The sequence below is a fragment of the Tachyglossus aculeatus genome, chromosome 17 (genome assembly GCF_015852505.1).
Source record: "Tachyglossus aculeatus isolate mTacAcu1 chromosome 17, mTacAcu1.pri, whole genome shotgun sequence".
Classification (NCBI taxonomy): Eukaryota; Metazoa; Chordata; class Mammalia; order Monotremata; family Tachyglossidae; genus Tachyglossus; species Tachyglossus aculeatus.
In genome coordinates, this window is record NC_052082.1 from 10905001 (window position 1) to 10924620 (window position 19620).

Genomic DNA, 19620 nt, shown 5'->3' on the forward strand with positions numbered 1-19620 from the left:
CGAGCGCTCACGGCGTGCACAGCACTGTACTGAGCGCTCAGGAGCGTACCGCCCCAACAGTATAGAGAAGCGGCGCGGCCTAGCGCGTCGAGCCCGGGCCCCGGAGTCACAGGACCTGGGTTCTAATCCCGGTCGCTTGCCGTGTGATCCGGGGAGGCGGCGCGGCTCGGTGGAAAGAGCCCGGGCTTGGGAGTCAGAGGTCGTGATGATGATGGTGATGATGGCATTTATTAAGCGCTTACTATGTGCCAAGCACTGTTCTAAGCGCTGGGGAGGTTACAAGGTGATCGGGTTGTCCCACGGGGGGCTCACAGTCTTCATCCCCATTTTACAGATGAGGGAACTGAGGCCCAGAGAAGTGAAGTGGCTGGCCCGAAGTCACCCAGCTGACAAGTGGCGGAGCCGGGATTTGAGCCCATGACCTATGACTTCAAAGCCCAGGCTCTTTCCACTGAGTCGCGCTGCTTCTCCAAGTCATGGGTTCTAATCCCGGCTCCACCGCTTAATAATAATAATGATAGCATGTATTAAGCGCTTACTATGTGCCAAGCACTGTTCTAAGAGCTGGGGAGGTTACAAGGTGATCAGGTTGTCCCACGTGGGGCTCACAGTCTTCATCCCCATTTCACAGATGAGGGAACTGAGGCACAGAGAAGTGAAGTGGCTGGCCCGAAGTCACCCAGCTGACAAGTGGCGGAGCTGGGATTTGAACCCATGACCTCTGACTCCAAAGCCCGGGCTCTTTCCACTGAGCCATGCTGCTTCTCCAAGTCGTGGGTTCTAATCCCGGCTCCACCGCTTAATAATAATAATGATAGCATTTATTAAGCGCTTGCTATGTGCCAAGCACTGTTCTAAGAGATGGGGAGGTTACAAGTTGATCAGGTTGTCCCACGTGGGGCTCACAGTCTTCATCCCCATTTTACAGATGAGGGGATTGAGGCCCAGAGAAGTGAAGTGGCTGGCCCAAAGTCACCCAGCTGACAAGTGGCAGAGCTGGGATTTGAACCCATGACCTCTGACTCCAAAGCCCGGGCTCTTTCCACTGAGCCACGCTGCTTCTCTAAGTCGTGGGTTCTAATCCCGGCTCCACCGCTTAATAATAATAATGATAGCATGTATTAAGCGCTTACTATGTGCCAAGCACTGTTCTAAGCACTGGGGAGGTTACAAGGTGATCGGGTTGTCCCACGGGGGGCTCACAGTCTTCATCCCCATTTTACAGATGAGGGGACTGAGGCCCAGAGAAGTGAAGTGGCTGGCCCGAAGTCACCCAGCTGACAAGTGGCGGAGCTGGGATTTGAACCCATGACCTCTGACTCCAAAGCCCGGGCTCTTTCCACTGAGCCACGCTGCTTCTCCAAGTCGTGGGTTCTAATCCTGGCTCCACCGCTTAATAATAATAATGATAGCATTTATTAAGTGCTTACTATGTGCCAAGCATTGTTCTAAGCTCTGGGGAGGTTACAAGATAATCAGGTTGTCCCCCGTGGGGCTCACAGTCTCCATCCCCATTTTCCAGATTGAGGGAACTGAGGCCCAGAGTAGCGAAGTGACTTGCCCAAAGTCACCCGGCTGCCAAGCGGCGGAGCCGGGATTATCATCATCATCATCAATTGTATTTATTGAGCGCTTACTGTGTGCAGAGCACTGTACTAAGCTCTTGGGAAGTACAAATTGGCAACATATAGAGACAGTCCCTACCCAACAGTGGGCTCACAGTCTAAAAGGGGGAGACAGAGAACAAAACCAAACATACTAACATAAAATAGAATAGATATGGACAAGTAAAATAAATAAATAAATGGAGTAATAAATATGTACAAACATATATACAGGTGATTAGAACCCACGACCTCGGACTCCCAAACCCGGGCTCTTCCCACCGAGCCCCACCGCTTCCTGATGATGTGTGGCTTTGGGCGAGTCCCTTCACTTCCTCTGTGCCTCAGTTCCCTCATCCGTAAAATGGGATTGAGACCGTAAGCCCCACGAGGGCCGGGGACCGCCTCCAACCCGATCTGCTTGCATCCACCCTGGTGTTTCGTATGGTGTCAGCGCTTTAAATTTTAAATTTTATTTTAAATTTTAAATATTACTCTATTATTTATTTATTTTGTACAGATTCATTCATTCATTCAATCGTATTTATTGAGCGCTTACTGTGTGCAGAGCACTGGACTATTCTATTTATTTTATTTTGTTAATATGTTTGGTTTTGTTGTCTGTCTCCCCCTTCTAGACTGTGAGCCCGCTGTTGGGTAGGGATCGTCTCTATGTGTTGCCGACTTGTACTTCCCAAGCGCTTAGTCCAGTGCTGTGCACACAGTAAGCGCTCCATAAATACGATTGATTGATTGATTTTAAAATACCATTATTATTATCTGTTGCCAACTTGGACGTCCCAAGCGCTTAGTCCAGTGCTCTGCACACAGTAAGCACTCCATAAATACGATTGATTGATTGATTGATTTAAAAATACCACTATTATTATCTGTTGCCAACTTGGACATCCCAAGCGCTTAATCCAGGTCTCTGCACACAGTAAGCGCTCCATAAATACGATTGAGTGATGGATTGATTGATTTAAAAATACCATTATTATTATCTGTTGCCGACTTGGACGTCCCAAGCGCTTCGTGGCTCAGTGGAAAGAGCCCGGGCTTTGGAGTCAGAGGCCATGGGTTTGAATCCCGACTCCGCCACATGTCTGCTGTGTGACCTTGAGCAAGTCACTTCACTTCTCTGAGCCTCAGTTACCTCATCTGCAAAATGGGGGTGAAGACTGTGAGCCCCCCGTGGGACAACTTGATCACCTTGTATCCCTCCCCAGCGCTTAGAACAGTGCTCCGCACATAGTAAGCGCTTAACAAATTACTGCCACTTGTCAGCTGCCAGTCTTTTAGACTGTGAGCCCACTGTCGGGTAGGGACCGTCTCTATATGTTGCCAACTTGGACTTCCCAAGCGCTTAGTCCAGTGCTCTGCACACAGTAAGCGCTCAATAAATACGATTGATGATGATGATGATGATGACCAAGCGACTTTCTGAGCGGGTTTGGCTAACCGGAGGCCCGGCTCTCGCACTTCCTCGTGCCCGGGAGGGTGATCGTGTGGCTTTATTACTCTATTTATTTATTACTCTATTTATTTATTTATTTATTTATTTTACTTGTCCATATCTATTCTATTTATTTTATTTTGTTAGCATGTTTGGTTTTGTTCTCTGTCTCCCCCTTTTAGACTGTGAGCCCACTGTTGGGTAGGGACCGTCTCTATATGTTGCCAATTTGTACTTCCCAAGCGCTTAGTGCAGTGCTCTGCACACAGTAAGCGCTCAATAAATACGACTGATGATGATGATGATGAACAAATGCCATCATCATCATTATTATTATTATTAGCCCAGTGCTCTGCACACGGTAAGCGCTCAGTAAATGCGACTGAAGGACTCGATCATTATTTCCCTGCCGGAGGCTCTGAGAAACCAGCAAGCCGCTGGAACCCATTTCGACTTCTTTGGGGAACCCCACGTGGGACAACCTGATCACCTTGTATCCCCCCAGCGCTTAGAACGGGGCTTTGTACATAGTAAGCGCTTAATAAATGTCATTATTATTATTATTATTATTTGATTCTCTCTAGCCCCAAGAGGACCCCGCCCCAGAATCCCTACAGACGGCTCTCTGAGGGAAAGAAGACAGCAGAAGACGCCGCGTACGGCTCCCCGCCGCTGGATGAAAATGTACAGCGGGCAACTAAAGAGTTTTGTGACTGGGTGGCTTCTTTGGTTGGTAAACTCACCCACAAGCTGGCAAACCTCCTCCCGGCTCCTCTTGGCAGGGCCCAAAGGAGCCAGTCTCGAGTCGGCCCGGGCTCGGCCAAGCCACCGAGGGGATTTGGGGATAGGCGGGAGGGTCGGCGGGAGGCAATTAACCCGGGAGACATTGCGTTTCGAGACTCTCATCCCCCTTGGGTCCCAACTTGGATCAAATCCCGGCTCGGCCACGTGTCTGCTGTGTGACCCCGGGCCAGTCGCTTCACTTCTCTGGGCCTCAGTTCCCTCATCTGTCGAATGGGGATGAAGACGGGGAGGGGGAGGAACAGGGACTGTATCTGGCCCGATTAACTTGGAGCTAAGGCGGTGCTCAGAACAGTGCTTGGCACATAGTAAGCGCTTGACAAATGCCTTCACTACCCTTGGGGCCCAACCTTGGTTCTAATCCCGGCTCGGCCACCTGTCTGCTGTGTGACCCCGGGCTAGTCGCTTCACTTCTCTGGGCCTCAGTTCCCTCATCTGTCGAATGGGGATGAAGACGGGGAGGTGGAGGAACAGGGACTGTATCTGGCCCGATTAACTTGGAGCTAAGGCGGTGCTCAGAACAGTGCTTGGCACATAGTAAGCGCTTGACAAATGCCTTCGCTACCCTTGGGGCCCAACCTTGGTTCTAATCCCGGCTCGGCCACGTGTCTGCTGTGTGACCCCGGGCCAGTCGCTTCACTTCTCTGGGCCTCAGTTCCCTCACCTGTCGAATGGGGATGAAGACGGGGAGGTGGAGGAACAGGGACTGTATCTGGCCCAATTAACTTGGAGCTAAAGCGGCGCTCAGAACAGTGCTTGGCACATAGTAAGCGCTTGACAAATGCCTTCGCTACCCTTTGGGCCCAACCTTGGTTCTAATCCCGGCTCTGCCACGTGTCTGCTGTGTGACCCCGGGCCAGCCGCTTCACTTCCCTGGGCCTCAGTTCCCTCCTCTGTCGAATGGGGATGAAGACGGGGAGGGGGAGGAACGGGGACTGTATCTGGCCTGATTAACTTGGAGCTAAAGCGGCGCTCAGAACAGTGCTTGGCACATAGTAAGCGCTTGACAAATACCTTCGCTACCCTTTGGGCCCAACCTTGGTTCTAATGCCGGCTCCGCCACCTGTCTGCTATGTGACCCCGGGCCAGTCGCTTCACTTCTCTGGGCCTCAGTTCCCTCATCTGTCGAATGGGGATGAAGACGGGGAGGGGGAGGAACGGGGACTGTATCTGGCCTGATTAACTTGGAGCTAAAGTGGCGCTTAGAACAGTGCTTGGCACGTAGTAAGCGCTTGACAAATGCCTTCGCTACCCTTGGGGCCCAACCTTGGTTCTAATCCTGGCTCTGCCACGTGAACCTTGGTTCTAATCCCGGCTCCGCCACGTGTCTGCTGTGTGACCCCGGGCCAGTCGCTTCACTTCTCTGGGCCTCAGTTCCCTCATCTGACGAATGGGGATGAAGACGGGGAGGGGGAGGAACGGGGACTGTATCTGGCCTGATTACCTTGGAGCTAAAGCGGCGCTTAGAGCAGGGTTTGGCACGTAGAAAGCACTTGACAAATATCTTCACTACCCTTTGGGCCCAACCTTGGTTCTAGTCTCGGCTCTTCCACGTGAACCTTGGTTCTAATCCCGGCTCTGCCACGTGTCTGCTGTGTGACTTTGGGCAAGTCGCTTCACTTCTCTGGGCCTCAGTTCCCTCATCTGTCAAATGGGGATGAAGACAGGGAGGTGGAGGAACAGGGACTGTATCTGGCCTTGATTACCTTGGAGCTAAAGCAGCGCTTAGAACAGTGCTTGGCACGTAGTAAGCGCTTGACAAATACCTTCACTACCCTTTGGGCCCAACCTTGGTTCTAATCCCGGCTCCGCCACGTGTCTGCTGTGTGACCCCGGGCCAGTCGCTTCACTTCTCTGGGCCTCAGTTCCCTCACCTGTCGAATGGGGATGAAGACGGGGAGGTGGAGGACCGGGGACTGTATCTGGCCTGATTAACTTGGAGCTAAAGCGGCGCTTAGAACAGCGCTTGGCACATAGCGAGCGCTGAACGAGTACAGTAATTATGCTTCTCATTATTCCACAGACCAGCCCAGAGACCCAAGCTGGTGGTGGTGGCAGTTGGCCAAGGGAAAGGAAACAGGATAGACGGGCCTGAAAAGGAGAGTGCAGGGGAAGGAATGGCAAAAAAACCCCAGATCGTTCCCCTGGGGGCCCACGCCTTTCAATGTCTTCCCCCCTCCAGCGCTTAGAACAGTGCTTGGCGCATAGTAAAGGCTTAATAATAATAATGATAATAAAAATGGCATTTATTAAGCTCTTACTCTACTATAGTAAGTATAGTATACTATACTATAGTAAGTATAGTATACTATACTACAGTAAGTATAGTATACTATACTATATATGTATATATATGTATATATGTATATATATACCTATCACCTGTATATATGTATATATGTACATATTTTTTTACTCTATTTATTTATTTATTTATTTATTTTACTTGTACATATCTATTCTATTTATTTTATTTTGTTAGTCTGTTTGGTTTTGTTCTCTGTCTCCCCCTTTTAGACTGTGAGCCCACTGTTGGGTAGGGACTGTCTCTATGTGTTGCCAACTTGTACTTCCCAAGCGCTTAGTACAGTGCTCTGCACACAGTAAGCGCTCAATAAATACGATTGATGATGATGATGATGATACTATACTATAGTAAGCACTTAATAAATGCCATCATTAATCAATTAATTAATTACTATGTGCCAAGCACTGTTCTAAGAGCTGAGGAGGTTACAGGGTGATCAAGTTGTCCCACAGGGGGCTCCCAGTCTTCATCCCCATTTTACAGATGAGGGAACTGAGGCCCAGAGAAGTGAAGTGACTTGTCCATAGTCACACAGCTGACAATTGGCGGAGCAGGTATTTGAACCCATGACCTGTGGCTCCAAATAATAATAATAATGATAATGGCATTTATTAAGCGCTTACTATGTACAAAGCACTGTTCTAAGCGCTGGGGAGGTTACAGGGTGATCAGGTTGTCCCATGGGGGGCTCCCAGTCTTCATCCCCATTTTACAGATGAGGGAACTGAGGCCCAGAGAAGTGAAGTGACTTGCCCAGAGTCACACAGCTGACAATTGGCGGAGCGGGGATTTGAACCCATGACCTGTGGCTCCAAATAATAATAATAATAATAATGGCATTTATTAAGCGCTTACTATGTGCAAAGCACTGTTCTAAGCGCTGGGGAGGTTACAGGGTGATCAGGTTGTCCCACAGGGGGCTCCCAGTCTTCATCCCCATTTTACAGATGAGGGAACTGAGGCCCAGAGAAGTGAAGTGACTTGCCCATAGCCACACAGCTGGCAATTGGCGGAGCAGGGATTTGAACCCATGACCTCTGACTCCAAATAATAATAATAATAATAATAATAATAATGATAATAATAATAATGGCATTTATTAAACGCTTACTATGTGCAAAGCACTGTTCTAAGCGCTGGGGGGGATACAAGGTGATCAGGGTGTCCCACAGGGGGCTCCCAGTCTTCATCCCCATTTTACAGATGAGGGAACTGAGGCCCAGAGAAGTGAAGTGACTTGACTATAGTCACACAGCTGACAATTGGCGGAGCGGGGATTTGAACCCATGACCTGTGACTCCAAATAATAATAATAATGATGGCATTTATTAAGCACTTACTCTGTGCAAAGCACTGTTCTAAGCGCTGGGGAGGTTACAGGGTGATCAGGTTGTCCCATGGGGGGCTCCCAGTCTTCATCCCCATTTTACAGATGAGGGAACTGAGGCCCAAAGAAGTGAAGTGACGTGCCCATAGTCACACAGCTGACAAGTGGCGGAGCGGGGATTTGAACCCATGACCTCTGACTCCAAATAATAATAATAATAATAATAATAATGGCATTTATTAAACGCTTACTATGTGCAAAGCACTGTTCTAAGCGCTGGGGGGGATACAAGGTGATCAGGGTGTCCCACAGGGGGCTCCCAGTCTTCGTCCCCATTTTACAGATGAGGGAACTGAGGCCCAGAGAAGTGAAGTGACTTGCTCATAGTCACACAGCTGACAATTGGCGAAGCGGGTATTTGAACCCATGGCCTGTGACTCCAAATAATAATAATAATGATGGCATTTGTTAAGCGCTTACTATGTGCAAAGCACTGTTCTAAGCACTGGGGAGGTTACAGGGTGATCAGGTTGTCCCACAGGGGGCTCACAGTCTTCATCCCCATTTTACAGATGAGGGAACTGAGGCCCAGAGAAGTGAAGTGACTTGCCCACAGTCACACAGCTGACAATTGGTGGAGTGGGGATTTGAACCCATGACCTGTGACTCCAAATAATAATAATAATGATGGCATTTGTTAAGCGCTTACTATTTGCAAAGCACTGTTCTAAGCGCTGGGGAGGTTACAGGGTGATCAAGTTGTCCCACAGGGGGCTCCCAGTCTTCATCCCCATTTTACAGATGAGGGAACTGAGGCCCAGAGAAGTGAAGTGACTTGCCCGTAGTCACACAGCTGACAATTGGTGGAGCGGGGATTTGAACCCATGACCTCTGACTCCAAAGCCCGGGCTCTTTCCACTGAGCCACGCTGCTTCTCTGAGCCAGGCTGCTTAACAAATACCATCATCATCATCATCCAAAAAACTGATGCTCGTCCGACCCCTAAAGACCCTGCAGCCATCAGAGCCCTCTCCCCAGTAATGGGAAGAAGAAGAAGAATTACGGTATTTGCTGATGATGGCATTTGTTAAGCACTTACTATGTGCCAGGCACTGTACTGAGCGCTGAGGTAAGTACGAGCCAAAGGAGTTGGACACAGTCCCTGTCCCACGAGGGGCTCGCAGTCTCCATCCCCATTTGACAGATGAGAAGCAGCGTGGCTCCGTGGAACGAGCCCGGGCTTTGGAGTCAGAGGTCATGGGTTCAAATCCCGGCTCCGCCAATTGTCAGCAGTGTCACTTTGGGCAAGGCACTTCATTCATTCATTCAGTCAGTCGTATTTATTGAGCGCTTACTGTGTGCAGAGCACTTCACTTCTCTGGGCCTCAGTTCCCTCATCTGTAAAATGGGGAGGAAGACTGTGAGCCCCCCGTGGGACAACCTGATCAATCAATCAATCAATCGTATTTATTGAGCGCTTACTGTGTGCAGAGCACTGGACTAAGCGCTTGGGAAGTACAAGTTGGCAACATATAGAGACAGTCCCTATCCAACAGTGGGATCACCTTGTATCCCCCTCCAGCGCTTAGAACGGTGCTTTGCACATAGTAAGCGCTTCACAAATACCATCATCATTATTATTATTATGAAGGAACTGAGGCCCAGAGTAGTAAAGAAGCAGCGTGGCTCCGTGGAAAGAGCCCGGGCTTTGGAGTCAGAGGTCATGGGTTCAAATCCCGGCTCCGCCACTTGTCAGCTGTGCGACTTTGGGCAAGTCACTTCACTTCTCTGCGCCTCAGTTCCCTCATCTGTAAAATGGGGATGAAGACTGGGAGCCCCCCGGGGGACAACCCGATCACCTTGTAACCTCCCCGGGCGCTTAGAACAGTGCTTTGCACATAGTAAGCGCTTAAGAATATTATTATTATGAAGGAACTGAGGCCCAGAGAAGTAAAGCGACTTCCCCGGGTCCCACAGCAGGCGGGAGGCGGAGCAGAATTAGAACCCGTGACCTTCTGAACTCCCAGGCACGTGCTGTGCCCACTAGGCCACGCCGACTGTCCATCAGCTGCCCTTCATCATCATCAGTCGTATTTATTGAGCACTTCCCTTCATCATCATCATCATCAATCGTATTTATTGAGCACTTACTATGTGCAGAGCACTGTACTAAGCGCTTGGGAAGTCCAAATTGGCAACATATAGAGACAGTCCCTACCCAACAGTGGGCTCACAGTCTAAAAGGGGGAGACGGAGAACAAAACCTTCGCACATCCCACGGCTCCTCACCCCCTCCCCAACTCCAGGGCAGCCCATCCTCGCTCCCTTCCCATCCAGGGTGGGGCCGAGAACCTCCAGGACGAATCCGCCATCCGGAACCTGTTCGTCCCCGGCTACGACGTCCCACGGAGCTTCCCGACGCGCGTGGTGGAGCTGGACAACGTCCCGGAGGAGCTGAAACGGCGCCTGGGCCCCCGACTGCCGGGCCCCGCTGCGGCCGGGCCGGCCCGCGGCAAGTCTCAGGTGAGGCTGGCCGCCACTCTACAGGCCCCTCGCCTCTCTCGGACGCTCAGTCAGTCCGTCCATCGTATTTATTGAGCGCTCACTGTCCGCGGAGCACCGGGAGGGGACAACGGGACAGACGCATCCCCTGCCCGCACGAGCTTACGGTCTTCCTTCCTTCTTTTAGACTGTGAGCCCACTGTTGGGTAGGGACCGTCTCTAGATGTTGCCAACTTGGACTTCCCAAGCGCTTAGTACAGTGCTCTGCACACAGTAAGTGCTCAATAAATGCGATTGATGATGATGATGATGATTCCTTGCCCCTAATAATAACAGTAGGCTTACTATGGTCGCGAGTCGTGTCCTTCTCGCCGTGTGTCGGTCGTGGAAAGGACTTACCTCCTTACCTCCTTCCCTTCCCCACAGCACCTGTATATATGTATATATGTTTGTACATGTTTATTACCCTATTTGTTTTACTTGTACCTATCTATTCTATTTATTTTATTTTGTTAGCATGTTTGGTTTTGTTCTCTGTCTCCCCCTTCTAGACTGAGCCCACTGTTGGGTAGGGACTGTCTCTAGATGTTGCCAGCTTGTACTTCCCAAGCGCTTAGTCCAGTGCTCTGCACACAGTAAGCGCTCAATAAATACGATTGATTGATTGATTGATTGATTGACTCAGCGCTTTGCACAGAATAAGCGCTCAGTAAGTACGGTTGAATGATTAAATAATGATGGCATTTTATTAATCAATCAATCAATCAATCGTATTTATTGAGCGCTTACTATGTGCAGAGCACTGTACTAAGCGCTTGGGAAGTACAAATTGGCATCACATAGAGACAGTCCCTACCCGATAGTGGGCTCACAGTCTAAAAGGGGGAGACAGAGAACAGAACCAAACATACCAACAAAATAAAATAAGTAGGATAGAAATGTACAAGTAAAATAAATAAATAAATAAATAAACAGAGTAATAAATATGTACAACCATATATACATATATACAGGTGCTGTGGGGAGGGGAAGGCGGTAAGGCGGGGGGATGGAGGGGGGAGAGGGAGAGGAAGGAGGGGCTCAGTCTGGGAAAGCCTCCTGGAGGAGGTGAGCTCTCAGCAGGGCCTTGAAGGGAGGAAGAGAGCTAGCTTGGCGGATGGGCAGAGGGAGGGCATTCCAGGCCCGGGGGATGACGTGGGCCGGGGGTCGATGGCGGGACAGGCGAGAGCGAGGTACAGTGAGGAGATTAGTGGTGGAGGAGCGGAGGGTGCGGGCTGGGCTGGAGAAGGAGAGAAGGGAGGTGAGGTAGGAGGGGGCAAGGTGATGGACAGCCTTGAAGCCCAGGGTGAGGAGTTTCTGCCTGATGCGCAGATTGATCGGTAGCCATTGGAGGTTTTTGAGGAGGGGAGTGATATGTCCAGAGCGTTTCTGGACAAAGATAATCCGGGCAGCAGCATGAAGTATGGATTGAAGTGGAGAGAGACACGAGGATGGGAGATCAGAGAGAAGGCTAGTGCAGTAGTCCAGACGGGATAGGATGAGAGCTTGAATTAGCAGGGTAGCGGTTTGGATGGAGAGGAAAGGGCGGATCTTGGCAATGTGCCAAGCGCTTGCTATGTGCCAAGCACCGTTCTAAGCGCTGGGGAGGTTACAAGGTGATCAGGTTGCCCCACGGGGAGCTCACGTTTTTCACCCCCATTTTCCGGATGAGGTCACTGGGGCCCGGAGAAGTGAAGTGACTCGCCCCAAGTCACACGGCTGACAGTTGGAGGAGCCGGGATTTGAACCCATGACCTCTGGCTCCAAAGCCCGGGCTCTTTCCACTGAGCCACGCTGCTTCCCTACAGACTCTTCTCCTCCGCAGGCTCCCATCCTCTCTCTTGGAGACTCCAACGAGGACTGGAGAGGGTGCGGAGGTTCCCAAGAGAAAAAGATGATTTTAAAATCTTTCTTCCCCTCTAGACCGTCAGCCTCTCGTGGGCAGGGACTGCGTCTATTAGTACACGCAGTCACGCCGTTAGTACAGTGCTCTGCACACAGTCACGCCGATGGAGTGGTCGATTGATTCGTCCCCGGGCCTGGGCTGAGCGAGAAGAGCCTGCGGCCCGGTGGCTTTTCATTCATTTATTCATCCATTCGATCGTATTTATCGAGCACTTACTGTGCGCAAAGCACCGTACTAAGCGCTTGGGAGAGCACACTGTCTCCCCCTTCTAGACTGTGAGCCCGTCGTTGGGTAGGGACCGTCTATGTTACCAACTTGGACTTCCCAAGCGCTTAGTACAGTGCTCTGCACACAGTCAGCGCTCAATAAGTACGATTGAATGAATAAATGAATGAATGACAAATGAGCACCTCTTGGCCGCTTATACCCCTCGGGCCAGGTGAGCGGTTCCCCCTTCTAGACTGTGAGCCCGTCGTTGGGTAGGGACCGTCTCTCTATGTTACCAACTTGTACTTCCCAAGCGCTTAGTCCAGTGCTCTGCACACAGTAAGCGCTCAATAAATAGGATTGAATGAATAAAAGAATGAATGACCAACGGACACCTCTTGGCCGCTTACCCCCTTGGGCCGGGTGAGCGGTTCCCCCTTCTAGACTGTGAGCCCGTCGTTGGGTAGGGACCGTCTCTATATGCTACCAACTTGTACTTCCCACGCGCTTAGTCCAGTGCTCTGCACACAGTAAGCGCTCAATACGATTGAATGAATAAATGAATGACATAACGGACACCTCAATAATAATAATAATGATGGCATTTGTTAAGCGCTTCCTATGTGCAAAGCACTGTTCTAAGCGCTGGGGGGATGCAAGGTGATCAGGTTGTCCCACGTGGGGCTCACAATCGTAATCCTCATTTTCCAGATGAGGGAACTGCGGCCCAGAGAAGCGAAGTGACTTGTCCAAGGTCACACAGCAGACACGTGGCGGAGCCGGGATTCGAACCCCTGACCTCTGACTCCAAAGCCCGGGCTCTTTCCACTGAGCCACGCTGCTTCTCTTGGCCGCTTATGAGCGGTTCCCCCTTCTAGACTGTGAGCCCGTCGTTGGGCAGGGACCGTCTCTCTCTGTTACCAACTTGTCCTTCCCGAGCGCTTAGTCCAGTGCTCTGCACACAGTCAGCGCTCAATAAATACGATTGAATGAATGCCAGCGCTTCCACGGGCGTTGTTCCTTGACCACCGGGAACACCGGGAAATCTTCCTTTTGCCCCTGTTCCGTTCAGGACCCTTACAGGCCCGGCTCGGAGAAGATCCGGTACGGAGCCTGGTACCTCAGTCCCAAGCTGTGGAAAAAGCAAAGAGCTGACGAACCCCTGAAAGACCCCAAGGTTGAACTGGCTGCCCAGGAGGAAGAACTGAGAAAGGCTCCTCAGGAAAAGGTAGGTCCTGAGACTGCTTTTATTATTTTTATTTTTTTTTTTGTATTTATTTATTTTATTTTATTTATAAATTTTATTTATTTCTTTGTTTTTTTTTTTATCGTGAAGCGCTTACTATGGGCCAGGCACTATACTAAGCACCAGGGTGGATGTAGGGTCATCAGTTTGGACACAGTCCCTGCCCCAAATGGGGCTCATCGTCTTAATCCCCATAATAATAATAATAATGATCATCATCATCATCGATTGTATTTATTGAGCGCTTACTGTGTGCAGAGCACTGTACTAAGCGCTTAGGAAGTACAAATTGGCAACGTATAGAGACAGTCCCTATCCAACAGCTAATGATGGTATTTGTTAAGTGCTTACTATGCGCAAAGCACTGTTCTAAGCACTGGGGAGGTTACAAGGTGATTAGGTTGTCCCGGGGGGGCCTCACAGTTTTAATCCCCATCTTACAGATAAGGGAACTGAGGCCCAGAGAAGTGAAGTGACTTGCCCAAAGTCACACAGCTGACAAGTGGCGGAGCTGGGATTTGAACCCATGACCTCTGACTCCAAACCCCGGGCTCTTTCCACTGAGCCACGCTGCTTCTCCATCTTACAGATGAGGTCACTGAGGCCCAGGGAAGTGAAATGACTGGCCCCAGGTCACACGGCAGACGAGCGTCGGGGCCGGGATCAGACTAGCTGGGATAAAATCGATTGTGAGCCTCGTCCGGGACAGGGCCTAATGTTGCCAACTTGTACTTCCCAAGCGCTTAGTCTCGTGCTCTGTACACAGTAAGCGCTCAATAAATACGATTGAATGAGTGAATATTACTCTATTTATTTATTTATTTTACTTGTACATATCTAATCTATTTATTTTATTTTGTTAATATTCATTCATTCATTCAATCGTATTTATTGAGCACTTAATATGTTTGGTTTTGTTCTCTGTCTCCCCCTTCTAGACTGTGAGCCCACTGGTGGGTAGGGATCGTCTCGATCTGTTGCCAACTTGTACTTCCCAAGCGCTTAGTCCAGTGCTCTGCACACAGTAAGCGCTCAATAAATACGACTGAATGAGTGAATATTACTCTATTTATTTATTTAACTTGTACATATCTATTCTATTTATTTTATTTTGTTAATATGTTTGGTTTTGTTCTCTGTCTCCCCCTTCTAGACTGTGAGCCCGCTGTTGGGTAGGGACTGTCTCTAGATGTTGCCAACTTGGACTTCCCAAGCGCTTAGTCCAGTGCTCTGCACACAGTAAGCGCTCAATAAATACGATTGAATGAGTGAATATTACTCTATTCATTTATTTTACTTGTACACATCTATTCTATTTATTTTATTTTGTTAATATGTTTGGTTTTGTTCTCTGTCTCCCCCTTCTAGCCTGTGAGCCCACTGTTGGGCAGGGACTGTCTCTAGATGTTGCCAACTTGGACTTCCCAAGCACTTAGTCCAGTGCTCTGCACACAGTAAGCGCTCAATAAATATGATTGAATGAGTGAATATTACTGTATTTATTTATTTATTTAACTTGTACACATCTATTCTATTTATTTTATTTTGTTAATATGTTTAGTTTTGTTCTCTGTCTCCCCCTTCTAGACTGTGAGCCCACTGTTGGGTAGGGACCGTCTCTAGATGTTGCCAACTTGGACTTCCCAAGCGCTTAGTCCAGTGCTCTGCACACAGGAAGCGCTCAATAAATACGATTGATTGATTGATTGATTGATTGAAGTGACTAGCCCCAGGTCACATGGCAGACAAGCGTCGGGACTGGGATCAGACTAGCTGGGATAAAATCGATTGTGAGCCTCGTCTGGGACAGGGCCTAATGTTGCCAACTGGTACTTCCCAAGTGCTTAGTCCAGTGCTCTGCACACAGTAAGCGCTCAATAAATATGATTGAATGAGTGAATATTACTCTATTTATTTATTTTACTTGTACATATCTATTCTATTTATTTTATTTTGTTAATGTTTGGTTTTGTTGTCTGTCTCCCCCTTCTAGACTGTAAGCCCACTGTTGGGTAGGGACTGTCTCTAGATGTTGCCAACTTGGACTTCCCAAGCGCTTAGTCCAGTGCTCTGCACACAGTAAGCGCTCGATAAATACGATTGAATGAGTGAATGAATAAACCCTTGTGTCTACCCCAGTACGGTGCTCCGTACCCAGTGAGTGCTCAATAAATACGATCGATGGAGGGGTTGATTGACTGATTTTCCATCCCTGCAGCCCCGGAACGCGGTCTAGGTAGCCCCCTCTGCCACCGCCCCAGGAAACTTTGCAGGCAAGGGCCAAGCCGGGGTTCGGGCCTACGACCTCAATATTACCTCAATAAAGAAGCAGCGTGGCTCAGTGGAAAGAGCCCGGGCTTTGGAGTCAGAGGTCATGGGTTCAAATCCCGACTCTGCCACATGTCTGCTGTGTGACCTTGGGCAAGTTGCTTAACTTCTCTGAGCCTCAGTTCCCTCATCTGTAAAATGGGGATTAAGACTGTGAGCCCCACACGGGACAACCTGATCACCCTGTATCCTCCCCAGTGCTTAGAACAGTGCTTTGCACATAGTAAGCGCTTAACAAATGCCAGTTATTATTATTATTATTACGTTCCTCTGAATTCACAATCCCACAGTCTCTTAAAACGCTCTGAAAAATAAAAATGCGCCATCGGGGCCCGAAAGTCACCTGGGCGGACACCTCCTCCGGCCCAGTGGGGGAAGCCTCCGCGGTTCGGACCACCCTGAGGTCCCGCTGGGTGCCGAAGGGAAACCGAGGCCCAGTCCCTCACGGTCAGCTGCTCCGTGGCCATCTTTTTAGGACTACCAGATCCTGGAACTCCACGGAATCATGGCCTTCATGGAATTCATCGAAAGCAAAGGCTACAGGATGCCAAACGTGAGTGGCCCCCTTTTTCCCCCCAACCCTCTCCACGCAGCCCGGAAAGGCGACCGGCAAATAATGATAGTAATGGTGGCATTTGTCAAGCGCTTACTATGTTCAAAGCACCGTTCTAAGCGCTGGGGAGGTTACAAGGTGATCAGGTTGTCCCACGGTGGGCACACAGTCTTCATCCCCATTTTACAGATGAGGTCACTGAGGCACAGAGATGTGAAGTGACTCGCCCAGTCACCCAGCTGACAAATGGCAGAGCCGGGATTAGAACTCATGACTTTTGACTCCCAAGCCCGCCCTCTTTCCAGTAATCAATCAATCATATTTATTGAGCGCTTACTGTGTGCAGAACACTGTACTAAGCGCTTGGGAAGTACAAGTTGGCAACATATAGAGATAGTCCCTACCCAACAGTGGGCTCACTAAGCCACGCTACTTCTCACTAAGCCACACTGCTTCTCTGTATATATCTGTATTTTACAGAACAGTGCTTTGCACATAGTAAGCGCTTAATAAATGCCATCATCATTATTATCTAGAGTTGTAATTTATTTATTCATCTATTTATTTAGTCATATTAATGTCTGTCTCCCCCTCTAGACTGTGAGCTCGTTACGGGCAGGGATGTTGTGCCTGTTTGTTGTTCTACTGTCCTCTCCCAAGCGCTTAGTCCAGTGCTCTGCACGCAGGAAGCGCTCAATAAATACGATCGAATGGATGAATGAAGGAATGTGAAGCTCCCTTAGGTTCCCCCTCTCCAGTCTCTGGTCAGAGCGGGAGAGGGATGGAGAAGCCGCGTGGCTCCGTGGAAAAAGCCCGGACTTGGGAGTCGGAGGTCGTGGGTTCTAATCCCGGCTCCGCCACTTGTCAGCTGGGTGACTCTGGGCGAGTCACTTCACTTCTCTGGGCCTCAGTGACCTCATCTGGAAAATGGGGATGAAGACCGTGCCACGTGAGACAAACTGATCACCTTGTATCCCCCCCAGCACTTAGTACGGTGCTTGGCACCTAGTAACATAGAGAAGCAGCGTGGCTCAGTGGAAAGAGCCCGGGCTTTGGAGTCATCATCATCATCAATCGTATTTATTGAGCGCTTACTATGTGCAGAGCACTGTACTAAGCGCTTGGGACGTCCAAGTTGGCAACATATAGAGCCAGTCCCTCCCCAACAGTGGGCTCACAGTCTAAAAGGGGGAGACAGAGAACAAAACCAAACATACTAACAAAATAAAATAAATGGAATAGACACCTCCTGAAACCCAAGCCAGGCAGCGGGGATGCTCAGAGGTCATGGGTTCAAATCCCGGCTCCGCCACTCGTCAGCTGTGTGACTTTGGGCGAGTCACTTCACTTCTCTGGGCCTCATCTGCAAAATGGGGATGAAGACTGCGAGCCCCACATGGGACAACCTGATCACCTTGTAAATTCCCCGGCGCTTAGAACAGTGCTCTGCACATAGTAAGCGCTTAATAAATGCCATTATTAGTCAGCGCTTTAACAAGCGCCCATGTTATCGTTCTTTGGCGGGCTGGGCAAGTGAAGAAGGTTTTTTTCTTTCTGGTTTCAGTTCCTCAGTAAGATATTAGCCCAGAAGGAGCTGAAAGAAGCCTCGGAGGCGACTTCTCAACGCTCCCCGGAGAGACCGCGGTACAAGAAAAGGAAAAGCCGTACCTCTCCCAGACCCAAGGCGTGAGAGCGTATGGCTTTTGCTCGACTTTTCTCAGAGCTTTGCCCTCCCCCGTCCTTCGGACAGAACCCGAAACATTAAATGAGCCCTTCGGTGGAGGTCCGGGAGGGTCGCCCTGTCTCCGATCCCTATCCCTGGCTTTCTTCCCGGAGCCTCCGGCCCGTTGATTTTCTGGAACGGCTCTGCTCCGGCCTACCGCCTGTCTGCTGATTCTGGACCGAGGGTCAATCAATCCTATTGATTGAACACTTCCTGTGTGCAGAGCACTGGACTAAGCGCTTGGGAAGCCCAAGTTGGCAACATAGAGAGACGGTCCCGACCCAACAGTGGGCTCACGGTCTAGAAGAGGATGTGGCGACTTGGAGCCATTTCACTTAGAACAGTGCTTGACACATAGTAAGCGCTTAAAAAATGCCATCGCTATTATATATATAATATCTACCCCCGTGCTTGGGGCTTAGAAAGTGCTTAATAAATGCCACTATAATTGGTAGTGGTAGAATTGATACCACTATAATCGATACCACCATCAGTGATTCAATCAATCAGAGCCCGGGTTTGGGAGTCAGAGGTCATGGATTCTAATCCTGGCTTCGCCACTCGTCTGCTGTGCTCAATAAATACGATTGAGTAAGCGCTCAATGAATCGATGAATGCTGTGGGACCTTGGGCAAGTCACAGTAACTTCCCCGTGCTTCAGTTCCCTCAGCTGTAAAATGGGGATTAAGGCTGTGAGCCCCGCGTGGGACAACCTTGATTACCTTGTATCTACCCCAGCGCTTAGAACAGTGCTTTGCACATAGTAAGCGCTTAATAAATGCCATCATCATCATCATTTCACCTCCCTCTAACAGTGCTTTGCACATAGTAAGCGCTTAACAAATGCCATCATTATTATTACTATCATCATCAGCTCCAAACCCCCCGCTCCTGGGGCAAGCTAGCCTCCACCATGAGGTGACCATCTTCCGTTCCTTCATTCGATCGTATTTGTCTTCCATTCCTTCATTCGATCGTATCTGTCGCACGCTTTCTGCGGGCAAAGCACTGTACTGAGCGCCCGGGAGAGTACGCAACGGCAGCGGACACATCCCCTGCCCACGACGAGCTCGCGGTCTAGAGGAGGAGACGGACGTTAATGTACGTAAATAAATCGATGAATAAATAAATGATAGCTATAGACATATGTGCTGCGGGGAGGGAGGATGGACGAAGGGAGCGAGTCAGGGCGACGCAGAAGGGAGTGGGAGGTGAGGGAAAGTGGGGCCTAGTCAGGGAAGGCTTCCTGGAGGAGATGGGACTTGGATAAGGCTTCGAAGAAAGGGAGAGTCATTGTCTGGCGGAGCTGAGGAGGGACAGCGTTGCAGGCCAGAGGCAGGACTTGCTCGGGTGAGCGGTCGAAGGGCGGCGAGGCAGACGAGATGGAGGGGAAAGAGCGGGATGGGTACTTGTGTGGTACCAAACCTCTAACAGAAGCAGCGTGGCTCAACGGAAAGAGCCCGGGCTTTGGAGCCAATGGTCATGGGTTCAAATCCCGGCCCCGCCAATTGTCAGCTGTGCGAGTCACTTCACTTCTCTGGGCCTCAGTGACCTCATCTGTGAAATGCGGATTAAGGCTTTTAGACTGTGAGCCCACTGTTGGGTAGGGGCTGTCCCTAT

At 49.8% G+C, this 19620-nt stretch overlaps 1 protein-coding gene across 2 annotated transcripts in view; it reads left to right on the top strand.

Annotated features, from left to right (window-relative positions):
* Positions 1-18253, top strand: part of FAM47E (family with sequence similarity 47 member E) — a 23549-nt gene extending 5296 nt beyond the window's left edge. The window contains exons 4-8 of one of the 2 annotated variants that reach the window (XM_038759548.1): positions 3645-3789; positions 9834-10019; positions 13223-13378; positions 16200-16277; positions 17842-18253. In XM_038759548.1, coding sequence (XP_038615476.1) covers positions 3645-3789; positions 9834-10019; positions 13223-13378; positions 16200-16277; positions 17842-17967 — 691 coding nt within the window. In that variant the 3' untranslated portion in view covers positions 17968-18253. The remainder of the gene's footprint in view (positions 1-3644; positions 3790-9833; positions 10020-13222; positions 13379-16199; positions 16278-17841) is intronic. The other variant, XM_038759549.1, reaches the window with a different exon arrangement.
* Positions 18254-19620: the final 1367 nt, after the last annotated feature.